This window comes from Saccopteryx leptura, chromosome 3 (genome assembly GCF_036850995.1).
Source record: "Saccopteryx leptura isolate mSacLep1 chromosome 3, mSacLep1_pri_phased_curated, whole genome shotgun sequence".
NCBI classification, from domain to species: Eukaryota; Metazoa; Chordata; class Mammalia; order Chiroptera; family Emballonuridae; genus Saccopteryx; species Saccopteryx leptura.
The window spans coordinates 63,030,530-63,049,484 of record NC_089505.1 but is presented as its reverse complement, the minus strand read 5'-3'; the positions used below and the strand labels follow the sequence as shown (position 1 = coordinate 63,049,484).

The following is an 18,955-nucleotide window of genomic DNA, read 5'->3' as shown; positions in this document are numbered from 1 at the left end:
CTGCCTGAACTAGCCAGTATGTTCTGCAGCCTCAGTTTAGCTGAGGCGATGATGGGTCAGAAGTCATCAGCACCTGGACTATTTCCACCATAAGGGTAGGTTATGATAAAAGCAAGCCCATCCCAGTTCTGACCACCCTGGGTTAGCAACGCCTAGTAACTGCTACAATGGAATGAACCCCAAATCCAAACTGGGTCACTTACTGAAAGCCTTAGTCTCGCTGTTTCTTGGGATTCCCATCTGTAAAATGGGTCTGTCAACCTCCACAGCCTGTGCCCTTCCCCACGATGATTACCTGATTTCGCCCAAAGATACAAAACTACCAATTAATCAGTCATTGCCCACATGTCAAGCATTCCAAGAAACTCGGAAAGCCAGACCACTCTAGGAACGGCCGTGGAGCCTAGAATCAGGAGTCAAGAACCTAGGGAGTCTAGGTACAAGGCTGCATCCCTCTGCGCCAATGTCTCCGGTTGGAGCAAGAGCCTGGTGGCCGCCCGACGCGGCGTGCAGGGGACCCGGCGCGCAACCGGGCCCCGCTTCCCGCACTGTCCGGCCTTCCGGGCCGACCAGCCCCGCCTGGGCCGGATAGTCAAGGTCCCTCTGGGCAAGGAGCCCCGGATGCACGGGATTCCGTGAAAAGTGGCAGGACACGCCCCGTGGGAGGCCCCCCCAGGTGGAGAAGAACCCCTCAGACCCCTCTCGGCCTCCGTACCTGACCGGAGCCGCCTCCCCCGGCCGCCACCACGGCACTGCCAGCCCCGTCCGCCTCCTGTGCCGCCGCCATTTTCCCGCTCCGGGTCCCCGCCCCCGCCGTCAGCCCCGCCCCGTCCCCGACGGCGCCAGCGCGATCGCGCGAGATTTCACCCCTTAGCCGACCCGCAGGCCACCGTACCCGGCAAGAGCGTCTCAGCCACGCCTCTCGGGAGAGCTACTTCCGTCTGCGAAGAAACCAATCCTGGCACCGTACTTCCCCTTCCTGGTACTTTGTTTTCACCCCGGGAACACACGTCCTGCTCCAATCCCCCAGGAGTTTCTCGACCAACACATGCGCTTCCCACGGGCACCATTCATTCTGCCTTCTTGAACGAGCCTGCCTTTTCCAGTTATATGAGCCTTGTAGGCCGTCCTGTCCGCCTCACTCCGCCAATTCTTTGAGTTCTTCTTGTTCCATGCTTGTTGAGCTTTCCCAGCCACCGTAAAGCTTCAAAATGTCTTGCTCGAATCACGCCCCTCCTGGCTTAAAAGAACTTTCCTGGCCACGGTACCCAGATTCGAAGAGTAGGAATTTTAGCCAATATTTCCTTTCTCGGACTTTTGTTCTTAACTCTGAGTTTTCCCCCCGACAAGTCCCCCTTTAGGTTATAGGCTTCAGCCCTGGCGGGTTGGCTCAGTGGTGCAGGAGTCCCGGGTTCGATTCCCGGCCAGGGCACACAGGAGAGGCGCCCATCTGCTTCTCCACCCCTCCCCCTCTCCTTCCTCTCTGTCTCTCTCTTCCCCTCCAGTAGCCGAGGCTCCATTGGAGCAAAGTTGGCCTGGGCGCTGAGGATGGCTCTATGGCCTCTGCCTCAGGCGCTAGAGTGGCTCTGGTTGCAACAGAGTGACCCCCCAGATGGGCAGAGCATCACCCCGTGGTGGGCGTGCCGGTTGGATCCCAGTCTGACGCGTGCGGGAGTCTGACTGCCTCCCCATTTCCAACTTAAGAAAAATACAAAAAAAAAAAAAAAAGGGTTATAGTCTTCCTGTGCATTCGGAATACTATTTCAGGGGTCTCACCACCAACACACCTCCAAATTGGATTCGATCAGCTCCTCCCCAGACCTTCAGACCTCCACTTTAGTGCGCAGGGGCATTCTCTTGGTGGTCTTTCGCTTTAGGGCAAACCTTGCAGCTCCACTTGATTTTGAGGGCTGTATGAACTTCCTTTTCTTAGCTATATATCTGCAGCTCCAAACCTGAACACGTTCAGAGACCCCTGCTTGGGGAGGGTGTTAGAAAGGCCCCCCCCCCCCAGGCCCTGGCCAGTTGGCTCAGTGATAGAGTGTGGGCCTGGCGTGCAGGAGTCCCAGGTTCGATTCCCGGCCAGGGCACACAGGAGAAGCGCCCATCTGCTTCTCCACCCCTCCCCCTCTCCTTCCTCTCTGTCTCTCTTCCCCTCCCGCAGCCAAGGCTCCATTGGAGCAAAGTTGGCCCGGGCGCTGAGGATGGCTCTGTGGCCTCTGCCTCAGGCGCTAGAATGGCTCTGGTTGCAACAAAGCAACTCCCCAGATGGGCAGAGCATCGCCTCCTGGTGGGCGTACTGGGTGGATCCTGGTCGGGGGCATGCGTGAGTCTGTCTGATTGCCTCCCCATTTCCAACTTCAGAAAAATACAAAAATACCCCCCAAAAAGGAAAAAAATAGAAAGCACCCCCCCAGAAAGGACAGAAGATGCTCAGTTAAACCTTCACCAATGAATTGGGTCGAGGTCTGACCTGGGTGAACTAATAATCAGCTAAATGATCCGGAACAAGTTACATTTTTTTTTTTTTTTTACAGGGACAGAGAGAGAGAGAGTCAGAGAGAGGGATAGACAGACAGGAACGGAGAGAGATGAGAAGCATCAATCAGTTTTTCGTTGTGACACCTTAGTTGTTCATTGATTGCTTTCTCATATGTGCCTTGACCGCGGGCTTTCAGCAGACCAAGTAACCCCTTGCTCAAGCCATCAACCTTGGGTCCGAGCTGGTGAGCTTTTTGCTCAAGCCAGATGAGCCCACACTCAAGCTGGCAACCTCGAGGTCTCAAACCTGGGTCTTCCGCATCCCAGTCTGACGCTCTATCCACTGCGCAACCGCCTGGTCAGGCAAGTTACATATCTCTTTAAAAGTCTCAGTTTCTTCCTCTCTTATAAACTAGGCATTATATTAGTACCCGTTATTCCTCTTTCCCTTTTGCCCCGACAGGCTTTTTAAATTTTTTTTTTTTGTACTTTTCTGAAGCTGGAACCGGGGAGAGACAGTCAGACAGACTCCCGCATGCGCCCGGCCCGGGATCCACCCGGCACGCCCACCAGGGGCGATGCGATGCTCTGCCCCTCTGGGGCGTTGCTCTGCCACGACCAGAGCCACTCCAGCGCCTGGGGCAGAGGTCAAGGAGCCATCCCCAGCGCCCGGGCCATCTCTGCTCCAATGGAGTCTTGGCTGCGGGAGGGGAAGAGAGAGACAGTGAGGAAGGGGGGGGTGTGGAGAAGCAAATGGGCGCTTCTCCTATGTGCCCTGGCCGGGAATCGAACCCGGGTCCCCCGCACGCCAGGCCGACGCTCTACCGCTGTGCCAACCGGCCAAGGCCTGCCCCGACAGGCTTTTGAGAAGATCCAGTAAGATCACCAATGTAAAGCACCTGGCCCCTGTCTCCTGCTTAGTGAACATTGTGTGCTGTTGCTGCTAACCTTACCTGGAAGAGAGATTCTAATTACTTATTTATTAGTTTTACTATCTACCTCCTGCACTTTCCTCTAGGTTTCAGTTCAGTAATAGTATCACCTCCAGAAAACCCTCCCTGTATCCACTGTGTCTGGGCGGGGCACCACCTCCCAGTCCTCCAAGATCCCTGTACTCCCTCAGGCCTTCTCTGCTCACTTGGGGCCATCTATGTCAGGGATGGGTGTGGTGTGTTTTCAGGGCTACCGTGGTCATTGCTGTGTCCTCCAGCAGTGCCCCAGGGGAAGGATGAACTCAGTGCAGAAGGTGAATGATTTACCTTCTGAGGACCAACACCTTAGAAAACGTGCCCAGTCCATTCTTTTTCAGATAATAATGGAAGTAATGATTCTGTGAAATTGTAGGCCTAGTCTTTAAGTTCAGGGAGGAATGAACATTCTGAATAAGTCTCGCAGACCCAGGGGAGAAGCAGACTGGGGTTTTGTGGGTCTCTTTTTGTTGTTTAGTGAGGGAGACAGGGAGACAGACAGGAAGGGAGAGAGATGAGAAGCATCAACTTGTTGCCGCACTTTAGTTGTTCACTGATTGCTTTCTCATATGTGCCTTGGGGCCAAGCCAGTGACCCCTTGCTCAAGCCAACGACCTTGGGCTGGGCTCAACCCAGTGACCATAGACATGATGCCACTCTCAAGCCAGCGACCCCATGCTCAAGCCAAATGAGCCTGCACTTAAGCCAGCGACCTTGGGGTTTCGAACCTGGGTCCTCAAGCATCCCAGGTCAAGGCTCTATCCACTGTACCACGTCCTGGTCAGGCCATGGGCCTCTTTTTTAAAAGTACAAAATTTCCCCTGGCCGGTTGGCTCAGTGGTAGAGCGTCGGCCTGGCGTGCAGAAGTCCCGGGTTTGATTCCTGGCCAGGGCACACAGGAGAAGCGCCCATCTGCTTCTCCACCCCTCCCCCTCTCCTTCCTCTCTGTCTTTCTCTTCCCCTCCCGCAGCCGAGGCTCCATTGGAGCAAAGTTGGCCCGGGCGCTGGGGATGGCTCTGTGGCCTCCGCCTCAGGTGCTAGAATGGCTCTGGACGCAACAGAGCGACGCCCCAGAGGGGCAAGGCATCGCCCCCTGGTGGGCATGCTGGGTGGATCCCGGTCGGGCGCATGCGGGAGTCTGTCCGACTGCCTCCCCGTTTCCAGCTTCGGAAAAAATGAAAAAAAAAAAAGATGCATGGAGCCTGGCCTGTGGTGGCGCATTGGATAGACTAGAGGGTCAACGCCAAGGTTGCCAGTTGGAAACCCTGGGCTTGCCTGGTCATGTTGTAAGATACCAAAAAGCTGAAAATTGATATTGATATTCTGGGAGGAAAGGTCAGGCTTTCCTATCAGGCTCTCCTGTCCCATCCCTCCTTTAGGGAGGAGAGGGAAAAGAATGTAGAAGTTCTGGATAAATAAAATCTAAAAAAAAAAAAAAAAAAAAAAAAAGAACAATGGGTCATTCAGTTTTAAATCTAAAATAAAGGTTAACCTAGAAACTTCTTCTCTTTCAATAGGAGGCAGAATTTACATACCACCTTACATTGATTGTAGTTCCACCCTGCTGGAATCTTGAGGGTAAAATACCTCTAGGCTAGTGAGGGAAGATGAACTCTGGAAGGATTCTAAACATCTTTTTTTTTTTTTTTTTACAGAGAGAGTCAGAGAGAGGGATAGACAGGGACAGACAGGAACGGAGAGATGAGAAGCATCAATCATTAGTTTTTTGTTGCGCATTGCGACACTTTAGTTGTCATTGATTGCTTTCTCATATGTGCCTTGACCGTGGGCCTTCAGCAGACTGAGTGACCCCTTGCTGGAGCCAGCAACCTTGGGTCCAAGCTGGTGAGCTTTTGCCCAAACCAGATGAGCCCATGCTCAAGGTGGCGACCTTGGGGTCTCGAACCTGGGTCCTCGGCATCTCAGTCCAACTCTCTATCCACCGCGCTACCGCCTGGTCAGGCTGTAAACATCTTTGATTGTGTTACCTTGAAAGTCTTAATGTTCCTGTGTATCCTCTAAACAAATGTTGCCAGCTTGTATCATGAGGTCATGCTCTCCCCCGTGTGTGAGCAAGGGTATATAAACAGCCCCTGTTGGTCCTGGCCAGTTGGCTCAGTGGTAGAGCGTCAGCCTGGCGTGCGGAAGTCCCAGGTTTGATTCCCGGCCAGGGCACACAGGAGAGGCGCCCATCTGCTTCTCCACCCCCCCCTTCCTCTCTGTCTCTCTCTTCCCCTCCCGCAGCCAAGGCTCCATTAGAGCATAAAGATGTCCCGGGCGCTGGGGATGGCTCCTTGGCCTCTGCCCCAGGCGCTAGAGTGGCTCTGGTAGCAACAGAGCAACGCCCGGAGGGGCAGAGCATCGCCCCCTGGTGGGCAGAGCGTCGCCCCCTGGTGGGCGTGCTGGGTGGACCCCGGTCGGGTGCATGCGGGAGTCTGTCTGACTGCCTCCCCGTTTCCAGCTTCAGAAAAATACAAAAAAGTATAAATAAATAAATAAATAAATAAGCATGGACATTTGCATTATAAAAAAATAAATAAATAAAAAATAAACAGCCCCTGAACTATTTTTGGGACTGCACGATTTGGGCCTGCAGATGCCCCGTGTCAGCTATATGCAGCCGGCATATTTAATAAATCTCCTCCTCTAATAAAACTCTTCAAAATTTATCTGGACTGGGTGTCTCTACATGAACTCAATGAAATGAGGTACAGTGTCTTTCAGAATCTGGGGTATAGTACTTTATAATAGTCAAGGCATATACAACAAGCAATCAATCAATGAACAAATGAGTTGCTTCCTGTCCCTCTCCTTTCTCTCTGTAAAGTCAATAAATATAAGGTGACTGATAGATATATGAATTTACTAGAAATTCCAACTGCCCTTATTTTTTTTTATTCATTTTAGAGAGGAGAGGGAGAGAGAGAGAGAGAGAGAGAGAGAGAGAGGAGAAACAGAGACAGAGAAGGGGGGAGGAGCTGGAAGCATCAACTCCCATATGTGCCTTGACCAGGCAAGCCCAGGGTTTCGAACCGGCGACCTCAGCATTTCCAGGTCGACGCTTTATCCACTGCGCCACCACAGGTCAGGCCTAACTGCCCTTATTTTGTTCCACCTGGCTGCCTGACCTCACCCTTACTTACTGGATAATCGCCCCTGAGGCAGAAAAGTTCCAGAAAAGCTGATCAACTTCTCAAGGAGAAGCGTTCCAGGAAGCAGAAACCGTAAAACCGTAAAAGGGAACATACCAGAACTTCTGACTCAGTACCCCCTCAGGCTCTCCCAAACGCTATAAAATTCACCCCTAGTCTGTAACTGGTGCCCTTCTTCCCCCTCTCCCCCAGAAGTACCCGGCAGGTTTCCTTTCTTTCTTTCAATAAATCCTGTTACTCTAGTCTTTTCAGACTCCCATGGATTCCAACAGTGACCAACTTTTTACAATGAAAAGGAGGACAAAAATAAATCGAAGAAAACAATATCGTAAGTAAAAGAAACATTTTATTCATTTAACAATAATACACTATAATATGATAAATGCATAATAAAAACATTTGTAATATTTTATATTGTAATTATGCTTACATGCCTATTAGTTTTTAATAATTGTAAGAAAAAAGTACTCATTTAGATACAAATACGTCACATCACACACAATGGATCGACTGCATCAATTGAATACAGATATTTACAGATTAGTCTTCCAATATTAAAAAGGAGGACATAGCCTGACCAGGTGGTGGCGCAGTGGACAGAGCGTCGGACTGGGATGTGGAGGACCCAGGTTCGAGACCCCGAGGTTGCCAGCTTGAGTGCGGGCTCATCTGGTTTGGGCAAAAGCTCACCAGCTTGGACCCAAGGTCTCTGGCTCGAGCAAGGGGTCACTTGGTCTGCTGAAGGCCCGTGGTCAAGGCACATATGAGAAAGCAATCAATGAACAACTAAGGTGTTGCAACAAAAACTGATGATTGATGCTTCTCATCTCTCTCCATTCCTGTCTGTCTGTCCCTATCTATCCCTCTCTCTGACTCTCTCTGTCCCTGTAAAAAAAAAAAAGGACACTTTTCAAGGGAGGACAAAATTTACAGAAGAAGGACTGTCCTCCCTAAAGGAGGACTATTGGTCACCTTAATAAATAAAATCTTTGATGCCTGACCAGGCAGTGGCGCAGCGGATAGAGTGTCGGACTGGGACATGAAAGACTCAGGTTCGAGACCCCAAGGTCGCCAGCTTGAGCACGGGCTCATCTGGTTCGAGCAAGGCTCACCAGCTTGAGCCCAAGGTCGCTGGGGGAGTCACTCAGTCTGCTGTAGCCCTCCCCCCCGTCAAGGCACATACAAGTAAAAACAATCAATGAACAACTAAGGTGCCGCAACGAGGAATTGATGCTTCTCATCTCTCTCCATTCCTGTCTGTCTGTCCCTATCTGTCCCTCTGTTTGACTCTGCCACAAAAATAAATAAAATAAAATAAAATCTTTGAGAGGAAAAAAAAACACTGCCTTGGCCAGATAGCTCAGGTTAGTTAGAGCATCATCCTGAAGTGCAGAGGTTGCCAGTTCAATCCCCTGTCAGGGCACATACATGAAGCACATACAGGAACAGATTGATGTTCCTATCTCTCTCTATCTCTCACTAAAATCAATAAAATTTTTAAAAATATATTTTTTCAATGCACGCAGCCCTGGCTGCATAGCTCTGTTGGTTAGAGCATCAGCCCAATACACAAAAGTTGTGGGTTCAAGCACGGGTCAGGGCACATGCAGAAACAGATCGATGTTTCTGTCTCTCTCTCTCCCTTCCCCTCTAAAATCAATCAATTTTTAAAAATGCATGCTAAAACATAAAAAATAAAAGTACAGCCCTGGCCAGTTGGCTCAGCTGTAGAGTGTCGGCCTGGCATGCGGGGGACCCGGGTTCGATTCCCGGCCAGGGCACATAGGAGAAGCGCCCATCCCCTCCCGCAGCCAAGGCTCCATCGGAGCAAAGATGGCCCGGGCGCTGGGGATGGCTCCTTGGCCTCTGCCCCAGGCGCTAGAGTGGCTCTGGTCGCGACAGAGAGATGCCCCGGAGGGGCAGAGCATCCCCCCTGGTGGGCAGAGCGTAGCCCCTGGTGGATGTGCCGGGTGGATCCCGGTTGGGCGCATGCGGGAGTCTGTCTGACTGTCTCTCCCCGTTTCTAGCTTCAGAAAAATCCAAAAAAATTTTTAATTAATTAATTAATTAATTAAAGTACAAAACTACCCATACAAATGTAATAGAGGACCACAGAGGGCCTATGCAAGTAAGGGGCTTTGAAACTTAATCTTCTTCAGGTCCACTGTAACCCCATCTCTGCTCTCAGCTCTAGACACAAAATTCTCCAATCTGCCTTCCCTCTCTCATCTATAGAAGCAGTAGAGGCTCTCAGCTAGACTGTGACCTTAGATGGGACCCCTGCAAAGCCCTCCTGCCATATTGTTGAGTAACCAAATAAATTCTTCCATTCCTAACTGATAAATAAATCACTGGCCAGACCCACTCTGCCATCCTCTAGGGGGCGCCCAACACCAACCAGAGGCTGTGATTTCAAGTTCTAAGGTAGAGGGGATCTTGGAGACTGGAACTTCTGGGGACACAAAAGAGGTTGGGAATCTGGACTCCTGAGTCTGAGGAAGAAATCTGGGTTCCCAGACTCCTGAATCTGAGGGAGAAATGTGGGGTCCCAGGCTCCTAAGTTCTCAGGAAGGAAGTCTGGGAGCCCAGACTCTGGGGTCCTGAGGGGAGGAGGACGAGGTCGGGTCCTGAGAAAGGAAGGAGGAGTCTGGAAAGGGCACCAGGATTGGTTGGAAGCAGAACTGGCTTGGGCAGAGGTTTGGTTTGGCTTGAGTCCGTGGGAAACAAGTGGACAGAGCAGGGATTGTTCCTCCAAGGTCCCCCCTGCCCATCACCCCCTGGGTTTGGCAAACTCAGCTCTTCTCAGGCCCTGGGGACTTGGGGACATTTCCCATAACCCCTCCCCAAAGCCCCTGTTTTCCACTAGACTCACAGCTGCCCAGCCTCAGGACCTGGGAAAACTGCCCCAACGTGCTCAAAGGCTGGCCGGAGGTTAATACCAAGCAGATTAGGAGAAATACAGGCCCTGGATCCTCAGAGGCTGACAGCTCCACCCCTAGGATTTGGGAGCCCAGGACCACCCTCCCCTCCCTCAGAATCCAGGCGTCCAGATGCCCAACCCCTCTGCCCACAGCCTCCAGCCTGCCCTCTTTGACTGCAGAGCCTCTGTTTTTATTTGCATACCCTGTGCTTTTTGCTTGCAATTCCCCCTACCCAGAGACCCTCTTCCAACCACTAACCACCCCATCCAGACCTGGGACCAAGGGAGTGCTTCCCTCCCCCACTCTCCAGCAACCACAGCCCAAAACACACCACAGTTGTGATACATAACCCTGTGACCAGCCCAGCCAGGTCCTCTTGGGGGCCTGAGCCTTCCAGTGCTTATCTGAGGTGGCTGCACCAGGCCTGGCTATCCTCACTTTCTCTTCTTTTCTTTGTCGCCTAAATTGCTGCCTGAAGTTATCTTCTCCGCTGGTCAACTTCCTCATCCTCTGCCACCCCTCCCCCAGCCTCTCTGTTCATGGCCTTGGGATGGAACAGAGCTCCTGGCCCGAGTAGGAGCTCAGGAAATGTTATGACTGTTGCTAATATGAAGAGAAAACCTAACAAAACATACCACAAATCGTTTTCCTGTATACCACAAATAATCACTAAAATCATACAGAACTGGGGCAGGACCCAATCAACAGCTATTTGAGGGGCCACATCAAGAGGGGACTGTCTCTGTCTTTTCCCTGCTGAACCCTAGGACCTGAGAAGGTTGCAGTAAGTGCATGTGAGATGAATGTATAGGAGTTGTCATGGAGTACAGCTTTTGTAGCTCTGGGCTCGTGAGTCCAAGCCATTCTGGGGACTGACTTCCTATGCCTAGCAGTGACTTGTGAGCACTACTCTCCTCTGTCACAGGAGCATTGGACAGCTCCATGTGATGGATGGCACATTTTTTTTTATTTTTATTTTTAAATTTTTTATTTATTCATTTTAGAGAGGAGAGGGAAAGACAGACAGACAGAGAGAGAGAGAGAGAGAGAGAGAGGAGAGACAGAGAGAGAGAAAGGGGGAGGAGCTGGAAGCATCAACTCCTATATGTGCCTTGACCAGGCAAGCCCAGGGTTTCGAACCGGCGACCTCAGTGTTCCAGGTCGATGCTTTATCCACTGCGCCACCACAGGTCAGGCTGGATGGCACATTTAAAGCCAGCTCGCCCTGACTGGGTGGTTCAGTGGATACAGGGTCATCCCAGTGCACTGAGGTCATGGTTTGATCTCTGGTCAGGGCACACACAGAGACGCAACCAATGAGTGCACAACTAAGTGGAACAATGAGTTGATGCTTCTCTCTCTCTCTCCTTCTCTCTCAGATCGATGGAAAAAAAGAAAAGGTTAAAGTGTCAGCCTATGAGAAAGCAATCAATGAATAACTAAGATGCCACAACTAAGAATTGATGATTCACATCTCTCTCCCTTCCTGTTTGTCTGTCCCTATCTGTCCCTCTCTCTGATTCTCTGTCTCTGTCAAAAAAAAAAAAAATGTCAGCCCAGGGCCTGGACACTGCTAGAGGTCACTGCAGGTTAGCTGTGTCCATGGTTTGCCATTTTACAGATGAGAAAGAGTGCCTTAGTGAAGGGCAGTCTCTAATTTTGTTGTTATGATAACGTGTTATTTTCCCCACTGACCAGGTTAGGGCTACAAACCTATCATAGGTGCTCAATAAATGTTGGCTAAACTGAATGATTCCCTCCATCTTGGCCCCTGAGGTCTCAGAAAAACAACCACATCAAAGAGAATAAACTTCACTTTTTTTATTGATAAGAAGAAATCAGGCTAACGTTGGGAGCAGGATGCTGAGAGCTGCTGGAAAGTTGGGGGACGGGGACAGTGGTCAGGGCGCCAGTGGCTTGCTGGAGTTTGGACAATCCCCTCTCCTGTGTTTGGGGGCCCAGCTCTTATTCATCTCCATTCAGTAGTGAAAGGACCTGGTCAGTAAAAATTCCCGCGTAAGTGGTTACAGCTGCCGTGCTTTTGTTGTACATGTCCCTGGGGAGAAAGGACAGAGGGTCTGAGTGGGGAGGAACTGGGGCCAGGACTCCCGGATCTGAGGGAGGGGGGCCGGACTCCCGGATCTGAGGGGGGGAGGCGGACTCCCGGGTCTGAGGGGGGGGAGGCGGACTCCCGGGTCTGAGGGAGGAGGGGCGGGGGCCGGACTCCCGGGTCTGAGTGGGGAGGGGCTGGGGCCGGGACTCACAGATCTGAGGAAAGAGGGGATGAGGGCCCTGACTCCCAGGTCTGAGGGGGAAAGGGCTGGGGGCCGGACTCCTGGTGTCTGGGGTGGAGTTGAGGTGGTACCTGATTTTCTCATCTACGGAGGGCAGATAGGTCTTCTGGTACAGGTTCTGGGCAGCTGTTCTGGCTGTATCCCAGTAACCAAAAAGTGATTCTTGCATCTGGGAGAGCAGCGTGGAGCTGGTAGCCTCATCTTGCTGGGGCACAGGCGTCCCCTGGACCTCTGCAGGCGGAGGGTGGGTTAGGAGAGCTGAGGAGCAGGCTGCAGGGGGAGGGTGGTCAGGGAAGGAGAGGAGGGGGCAGGGCCTGGCTAGACAGGAACTGCCAGGGGCAGATGGTTAGGGCTCACCCCCTCCCCCTGCGCTCCTCTCCTGCTGACCACACTCACCAAATCCCAGTATCAGAAGGATGAGAAAGAGAGCCAGGAGGTATCTGGTGCCCATAGTGTCAAAAGACCTGGAACACAGGAGAGTGTGGGGCAGGGCCACCAGAGACATCTGTTTCTGAGATCCCCTGCTCAAAGGGAGGGGGCTGGGCTTCCCTCTTCCACACCCCCACCCAAGTCAACTTTCTCATGGGTTGGCTTGGGTCTCCCCATCTAACACTCTGTGATTCTACTCCTGATTTTAACATCGTAATTCTAACATCCATTTATTCACCCAAGAAGCATTTCTTGAGCACCTATTATGTGCCAAGCACACCTCTGGCCTGGCCATGAACACAGCAATAGCCCTGTCCTTAGGAAGCTGGCATGAGAGAGAAATACAATGAACAAATATTTAAGGAGTAAAATAATAGGGTGTCACATGGAGAGAAGTGCTCGGGGTGGGGGAGGGTGTGTTGTGTAGCCTGGGAAAGCCTCAGGAGAGGGTGCCGTTTATGCTAAGGCCCAGTCAGTGCAGGGACTTGAGCCACAGACTCAGCTAAGCGCCACTATTAGGATGAGCATGTCTCTGCTGCCCGGCCTACCCCCTTTGCTCATTCAGCCTGTGCAGCTGAGAAGAGGTTGAGATCTGACCTGAAGGGGGACCAGCGTGGGCAAACATTCTAGATTCTCAATTCTGTGTTCCCAACACAGGAACCTAGCATCATGGCTCTTTAGTGATCTTTGCCTCCTCCCTGCTGACCACCCCCCAATTCCATCCCTCTCTTACCAGACTCTGGCAGGTGGTCCTCACCAGCTCCTGAAGGCAGAGAAAGGCTTTATAGCTCCTGGGATCCACCGCCCTCCACAGCTGCCACCACCACTTGGCTGCCTAGGTCAAAGTCCAGGCCAACAGAGCAACTGAGGGGGTGGGGGAGGGGCACAGAGGGCAGTGACATCCCCTGAGGTCAAGCCACACAGAGCCTACTCCGGGCGGAGGCTGTGGTGGGGTTGGGGGCTCTGGGTGCCCACCAGGAGTGGGACCTGGAATCTTCATCACATGGAAAGTAAAAGCAGAGCTCTGAACGAGGCGTCCCCGTGGGGACCCGAAAACACTGCTGCCTTTCCTGCTTTCACCCTTCATCCCAAACTGAGGAGCCTGAAGTCTCCACCCCCACAAGTCCAAAGTGGGTTCTCAGGGTGGAGGGAGTCATCCCTCTCACTCCTTCCGCTGAGGCCCCTGACTGCCTGTCCCTTGCCAGGTGTCATTTCCTCTACTCATTAACTGCTGGGGGTGCATGGGGTGGAGCTATCTTTGGCTTCATTGAGGACAGATTGGACAGGGACACAGACAAGAATTTCTTTATTGTGGAGGCTGTGAACACTTTAAGCCTGCCCCCTGTCCCCGCAGAGAAATTGGGGACACAGGTTGTGGGCCTTCCTCAGAAGACTGTCCTTGGAGCTGCGGAGCCAGGCCTGGGTCCGGGGGCGGAGGTCCTTCAGGTGGTCCTCGTAGTAGGTCTGCATGAAGCCCTGGAAGGCTGTGGGGACCCTGCAGAAGATGAAATGTCACAGTCGGGACAAAAACTTTGCATCGTTCACCACCCCTCCCCCTCGGACCCCTCCCCCTGGCCCCCAGCCCCTCCTCCGCGCACTAACCGGAACCACTGCCATGTGTCTCTGGTCCTGGTCACCAGCGGCTCCATCAGCCCCTTCACTTTGGCCACCGCCAGGCTCCAGGAACTACTTGCCAGCCCTGGCAGGGGGCTCGGGGTTGCTGGAGGCACTTCTTGCTGGCATTCTAGGTGTGACAGAGGGCATCTTGGGTCGGCTGGAATATCAGAACGCTTCCTCCTCCTGTCCCTCCCTGCACACTGTCACCGTCACTGTCATTCTGGGTGGCCCAAGGGCAGCCCTCTGCCAGTCCTCTCGCCACTGGCCTCATCTCCTCATGCATCCCTCTCACTGCTTGCCCTCCTTCAGCCATTGGTCATTTCCTTGCACCGTAGGTGTCCATGGCCCCTCCTGTCACCTCGCTCCCTGCCTCAGGTTTCTCCCTCAGTCTGTCACTCCACCTCTCTGACCCCTCCTGGTGCCTCTTTCACTGCTGCCCTTGCTGCCCTTTTGTTCTCCTGTGACCCCCCTCCACAGGCAGTGGAGGGACAAGCAGGAGGACTGCCTGCCCCTCAGGGGTGGAGTGCTGTCCTGGTGCGCACTGCACTTCCCTACACACACCTGTTGATGCCAAACCCAGGAACCTGGTAAAGGCTCACCCACAGAGAGCAGCCACCACACAGGGACACATGTACATACATGTTGAGACACCCACATGACCTGCGGTGTGCCCTCAGCCAATGACTTTACCTCTTTAAGACTCAGTTTCCCGGCCCTGGCTGGTTAGTTCAGTGGATAGAGTGTCAGCCTGGCCAATGGATGTCCCAGGTTCAATCCCTGGTCAGGGCACACAGGAAAAGCGACCATCTGCTTTTCTTTTCCTCCCTCTCCCCCTTCTCTCTCTCTTCTCCTCTTGCATCCAGTGGCTCGATTGAGGATAGCTCAGTTGGTCCAAGCATCGGCCTCAGGTGCTGAGGATAGCTCAGTTGATTCGAGCATCAGCCCCGAACAGGGGTTACTGAGTGGATCCCGGCTGTTTTTCTATCTCCCTTCCTCTCACTTAAAAAAGAAACAACTCAGTTTCCCTTTTTGTAGACTGGGATAGAGACAGGGCCTACCTCATTGGGTTACTGTGAGAATTCAGAGTGAACATGTGTAAGGAGCACTACTATGTGTGTTAAAATTTTAAATGCACATGCACGACACAGAGGTGCTCACTCCAGTGCACACACATACCCTCACACATGTCCACACATTCAAAGCTATTGTTTAAGACCCCGTAAAGACACACATGTACCCATATACAACACATGCATGTTCACACACACATTTACCACGACTGCCTACTTGTGCTTACACACACACTAAGACATGCATGACCACTTCATTTGTCCCAACCCCACATACACATACTGACATGTACTCCCAGACATACACACACGTCTGCATTCCGAATGCACACAAGATCTGTACCCACATGTCTACAAACTGCACTGCACGTCACAGTCACACTCATCCCACGCCACTGCCAGGTCCCCACACCCACCCACCCACTCCTTCTCACCCACAACACGGGCCAGGACCACCATGCAGAGGCAGAGGGAGGGCAGGACCCAGGGCCTGCATCCAGGGAGCAACATTTCTGGGGGCTCTGTCTCTCTGTGCTCAGCTCTCCAGGCTGGGGGGGGGAGGGGAGGCTGCACCAAGCAGAGCCCTCCCCTGGCCACCTCCCCATGCCCTTTAGCAGGGACTTCAGAGAAAGGGGCCCAGATGGCAGTGACAACCAGAGGTTATGCCCGCCCCTCCTGGCCTCTCCTTCCTGCCTTCCCAGCACCCTGCTGGCATGAGAGGGGAGGACAGAATGTTGTTCTGCCTCTTGTGCTGAACCTGGTTCAAATCTTGACTCCACCTCATGTGACAGCCCCTCTCCTGGCCTCAATTTCCTGCTCTGTAAAATGGACCCACAATCCATACTTCAAGCAGGACATTGACTCAATGAAATGATATACAAGGAAAGGTGTTAACACGGAGCCTGGCAATAAAGGTGCTCACAGATCATAGCTGTTTATGATTATTTCTTTCATCTCTAATGTCTCTGGGTTATAGGGCCAGACACACCCTCACTGCGTGTCTTGGGAAAATACATCCCCTTCTCTGGGCCTCAGTGTTTCCATCTATAAAATGAGGATGGTAATAAGTACCTGCCTCACAGAGTCTGTGTGAAGGCTGAATGAGGCTGGGGACGGAGAGCTCTAGGTGCGTGTAGTAGGAGGGTGTCTACATCAGGTTGAGGCCCAAAGCTAGACAGAAAGAAAATTAGCCTTTTTCTCCTGGAGGACCCAGTTATAAGCGAGGGCACATGACTTGGCCAGGTGAGCATGGGGCTGAAGTCCTTAGTCTAGGGTTGCCTGATAAAATGCAGGGTGCCCACTAACGTTGGAGTTTCATATAGATTATGCATTTTATTTCTAGCATAAGTATGTCCCATTCAGAATTTGGGGATTATACTAAAAATTGTTGTTTATCTGAAATTCAGATCTCACCAGTCATCCTGTATTTTTAGGCGGAAAATTTGATAACCCCACCTTGGCCACAATCTGAATGACCACACAGGACAGTCCTGACCCAGAATGCTGTCTATTTCAGTGGCCTCGGCATGGGCTCTGCACACAGTAGGTGCTCAACAAATGTTCCTTGAAGTTTCTTACTAATAATCACCAGCAAAATAAAACCTCCTAGAGTTTTTGTTTGGATGACGAAAAACTTCCAGAAATGGATAGTGGCGGTGGTTGCACAACATTGTGAATGTACTTAATGCCACTGAACTGTACACCCGAAAATGGTTAAGCCCTAGCTGAGCAGCTCAGTTGATTAGAGCATCATCCTACTATGCCAGGGTTACAGGCTCGATTCCTGGTCAGAGCACATACAAGAGTCAACAAATGAGTGCATAAATAAGTTGAACAATAAACTGATGTCTCTCTTGCCCCCTTATTCTCTCTCTCTCTCTAAAATTAATAAATTTTTAAAATATGGTTAAAATGGTAAATTTTTTTCTTGTCAGGGTTGTGTTGATTTAATCATCGGATATAATGGTAAATTTTATATTTTGTATTTTACCATAATAATAATAATAATAAAGAGAAGCTCACCATGTAGTGTATTATGAGAAGCACCATGGTTTGGGGTTCCGAGTCTGGCTCCACATCTTTTTGGCTGTGTGACCTGGTGCAAGCTGCTTAACCTCTTTATTTTTATTTTATTTTTTTTTATTCATTTTTTTAGAGAGGATAGAGAGAGGGAGAGAGAGAGAGACAGAGAGAGAGAAGGGGGAGGAGCTGGAAGCATCAACTCCCATATGTGCCTTGACCAGGCAAGCCCAGGGTTTCGAACCAGCGACCTCAGCATTTCCAGGTTGACGCTTTATCCACTACACCACCACAGGTCAGGCTGCTTAACCTCTTTAAGCCTATTTCTTTCTTCCCGAATGGGAGTCTTGGACTGTCTGCCCCGGAAGTGAAGGAGATTGTTTACATGAAGTGCTCTGAGCAGCGTCTGACACACCCGCCGAGCGCTCAGGCAGAGCCGGCTGCTGTCTATTAAGCTCGCATTTCCTGAGCACCTGGCGCGTGGGCAGGACTTGAGCACATCAACTCATTGAGTTACCTCACAACAGCCCTATGAAGTGGGCCTTTTTATCTTTCCCATTTTGCAGATGAGGAAACTGAGTGAGGGTAAGGCCACTTACCCCTAGCTTCTCAATCAGCTAGTGGTGAGTTTTAACCCGGCCATCTCATGCTATTTAGTCAAGCTGGAACAACCTCTGCCCCACTCCCTATCTGAAACTTAGAGGCAAGAGGGAGGTTGAAGCAGGGCAGGAGGAGGGCCTGTGGGGAGGTCTCTGACCCTGCCCCAGCCCCAAGGTCAGTGTGGGCTGTTTGCTGTTTGCTTCTTGCAATGTTTGCCCACCTCGGGGACAGGAACAGGCTGAAGGTTGTTCAGGGTGGACCTCAGAGGCAGCTCAACAACAACTGCGGGAGCTCTCTCCCTCCCGCCCCGCCTGCCTTTCCCTTCTCCCTCTTCTTCTCCCACAGGCTGCGTTTGTCCTGAACTCTGAGGGTCCCCAGGAGGCTTGCAACCAGGGGAGCAGTGGGCAGCGGCCCCTCCTCCTGGGCTCACCCCCTGAACCTGTCTCCAGGGCCCCTTTTCTCTGACTCTCCAGCGAGGCAACAGCCCCCGCGTAGGCTCTCCTGTTGCTGCTTCTATCCTAAGCCCTTCCTTGTTTCACTGTACCCAGCAATAATAAACTTTCAGAAAAAGGAAAAAAAAACCCAAACAAAAAACAAAACAAAAAAAACACCCTGGCTGGATGGCTCAGTTGATTAAAGCATTGTTCCAATACGCAGAGGTTGAGGGTTCAATCCCCGGTCGGTCAGGACACATACGGGAACAGATTGATGTTTCTCTCTCTCTCTCTCTCTCTCTCTCTCTCTCTCCTTTCCTCCTTCTCTTTAAAATCAATCAACAAAAAATTTTTTATATTTATTTAAATATTTTATTGATTGATTTTAGAGAGAAGAGAGAGAGAGAGGGAGAAAGGGAGGAGGAACGGGAAGCATCAACTGATAATTGCTTCTCCTATGTGCCCTGACTCAGCAAGCCCAGGGCCTCAAACCTTCTGCCTCAGCATTCCAGGCCAACGCCCCATCCACTGTTTTACCACAGGTCAGGCAATAAATGAAAATTTAAAAAGCCCTGGCCAGATAGCTTGGTTAGTCGGAGTGTTGTCCCAATACACAGAGGTCCAATCCCTGTTAGGGCACAAACAGAAACAGATTGATGTTTCTATCTCTCTCTCTCCCTTCCTCTTTCTCTAAAATTAATAAGTAAATTTAAAAAATAGTCAAAGAGCCTGACCAGGCGGTGGCACAGTGGATAGAGCGTTGGACTGGAACGTAGAAGACCCAGACTCGAAACCCTGAGGTCACCAGCTTAAGCATAGGCTCACCAGCTTGAGCGTGGTGTCTCTGGCTTGAGCGTGGGATCGTAGACATGACCCCATTGTCACTGGCTTGAAGCCCAAGCTCACTAGCTTGAACCCAAGGTCACTGGCTTGAGCAAGGAGTCACTCACTCTGCTGTAGTCCCTGGTCA

The 18,955-nt window shown here is 51.6% G+C and overlaps 3 protein-coding genes across 3 annotated transcripts in view; all 3 read right to left on the bottom strand.

Annotated features, from left to right (window-relative positions):
* CLPTM1 (CLPTM1 regulator of GABA type A receptor forward trafficking) overlaps positions 1 to 809 on the bottom strand; it is a 48,083-nt gene extending 47,274 nt beyond the window's left edge. The window contains exon 1 of the mRNA XM_066373670.1: positions 716 to 809. Within this exon, the coding sequence (XP_066229767.1) occupies positions 716 to 787 (72 nt within the window). The 5' untranslated portion in view covers positions 788 to 809. The remainder of the gene's footprint in view (positions 1 to 715) is intronic.
* Positions 810 to 11,328: 10,519 nt separating this feature from the next.
* Positions 11,329 to 13,114, bottom strand: APOC2 (apolipoprotein C2). Its single transcript, XM_066373669.1, has 4 exons — positions 12,979 to 13,114; positions 12,213 to 12,280; positions 11,888 to 12,047; positions 11,329 to 11,578 (listed from the first exon to the last, which is right to left on the bottom strand). Exons 2-4 carry the CDS (start codon positions 12,265 to 12,267, stop codon positions 11,488 to 11,490), a joined length of 306 nt encoding a protein of 101 aa, XP_066229766.1. The 5' UTR covers positions 12,268 to 12,280; positions 12,979 to 13,114; the 3' UTR covers positions 11,329 to 11,487.
* APOC4 (apolipoprotein C4) lies at positions 11,329 to 15,541 on the bottom strand. Its single transcript, XM_066373667.1, has 5 exons — positions 15,367 to 15,541; positions 13,848 to 13,989; positions 12,979 to 13,740; positions 11,888 to 12,047; positions 11,329 to 11,517 (listed from the first exon to the last, which is right to left on the bottom strand). The coding sequence occupies exons 1-3, from the start codon at positions 15,440 to 15,442 to the stop codon at positions 13,575 to 13,577; spliced, it is 384 nt and encodes a 127-aa protein (XP_066229764.1). The 5' UTR covers positions 15,443 to 15,541; the 3' UTR covers positions 11,329 to 11,517; positions 11,888 to 12,047; positions 12,979 to 13,574.
* Positions 15,542 to 18,955: the final 3,414 nt, after the last annotated feature.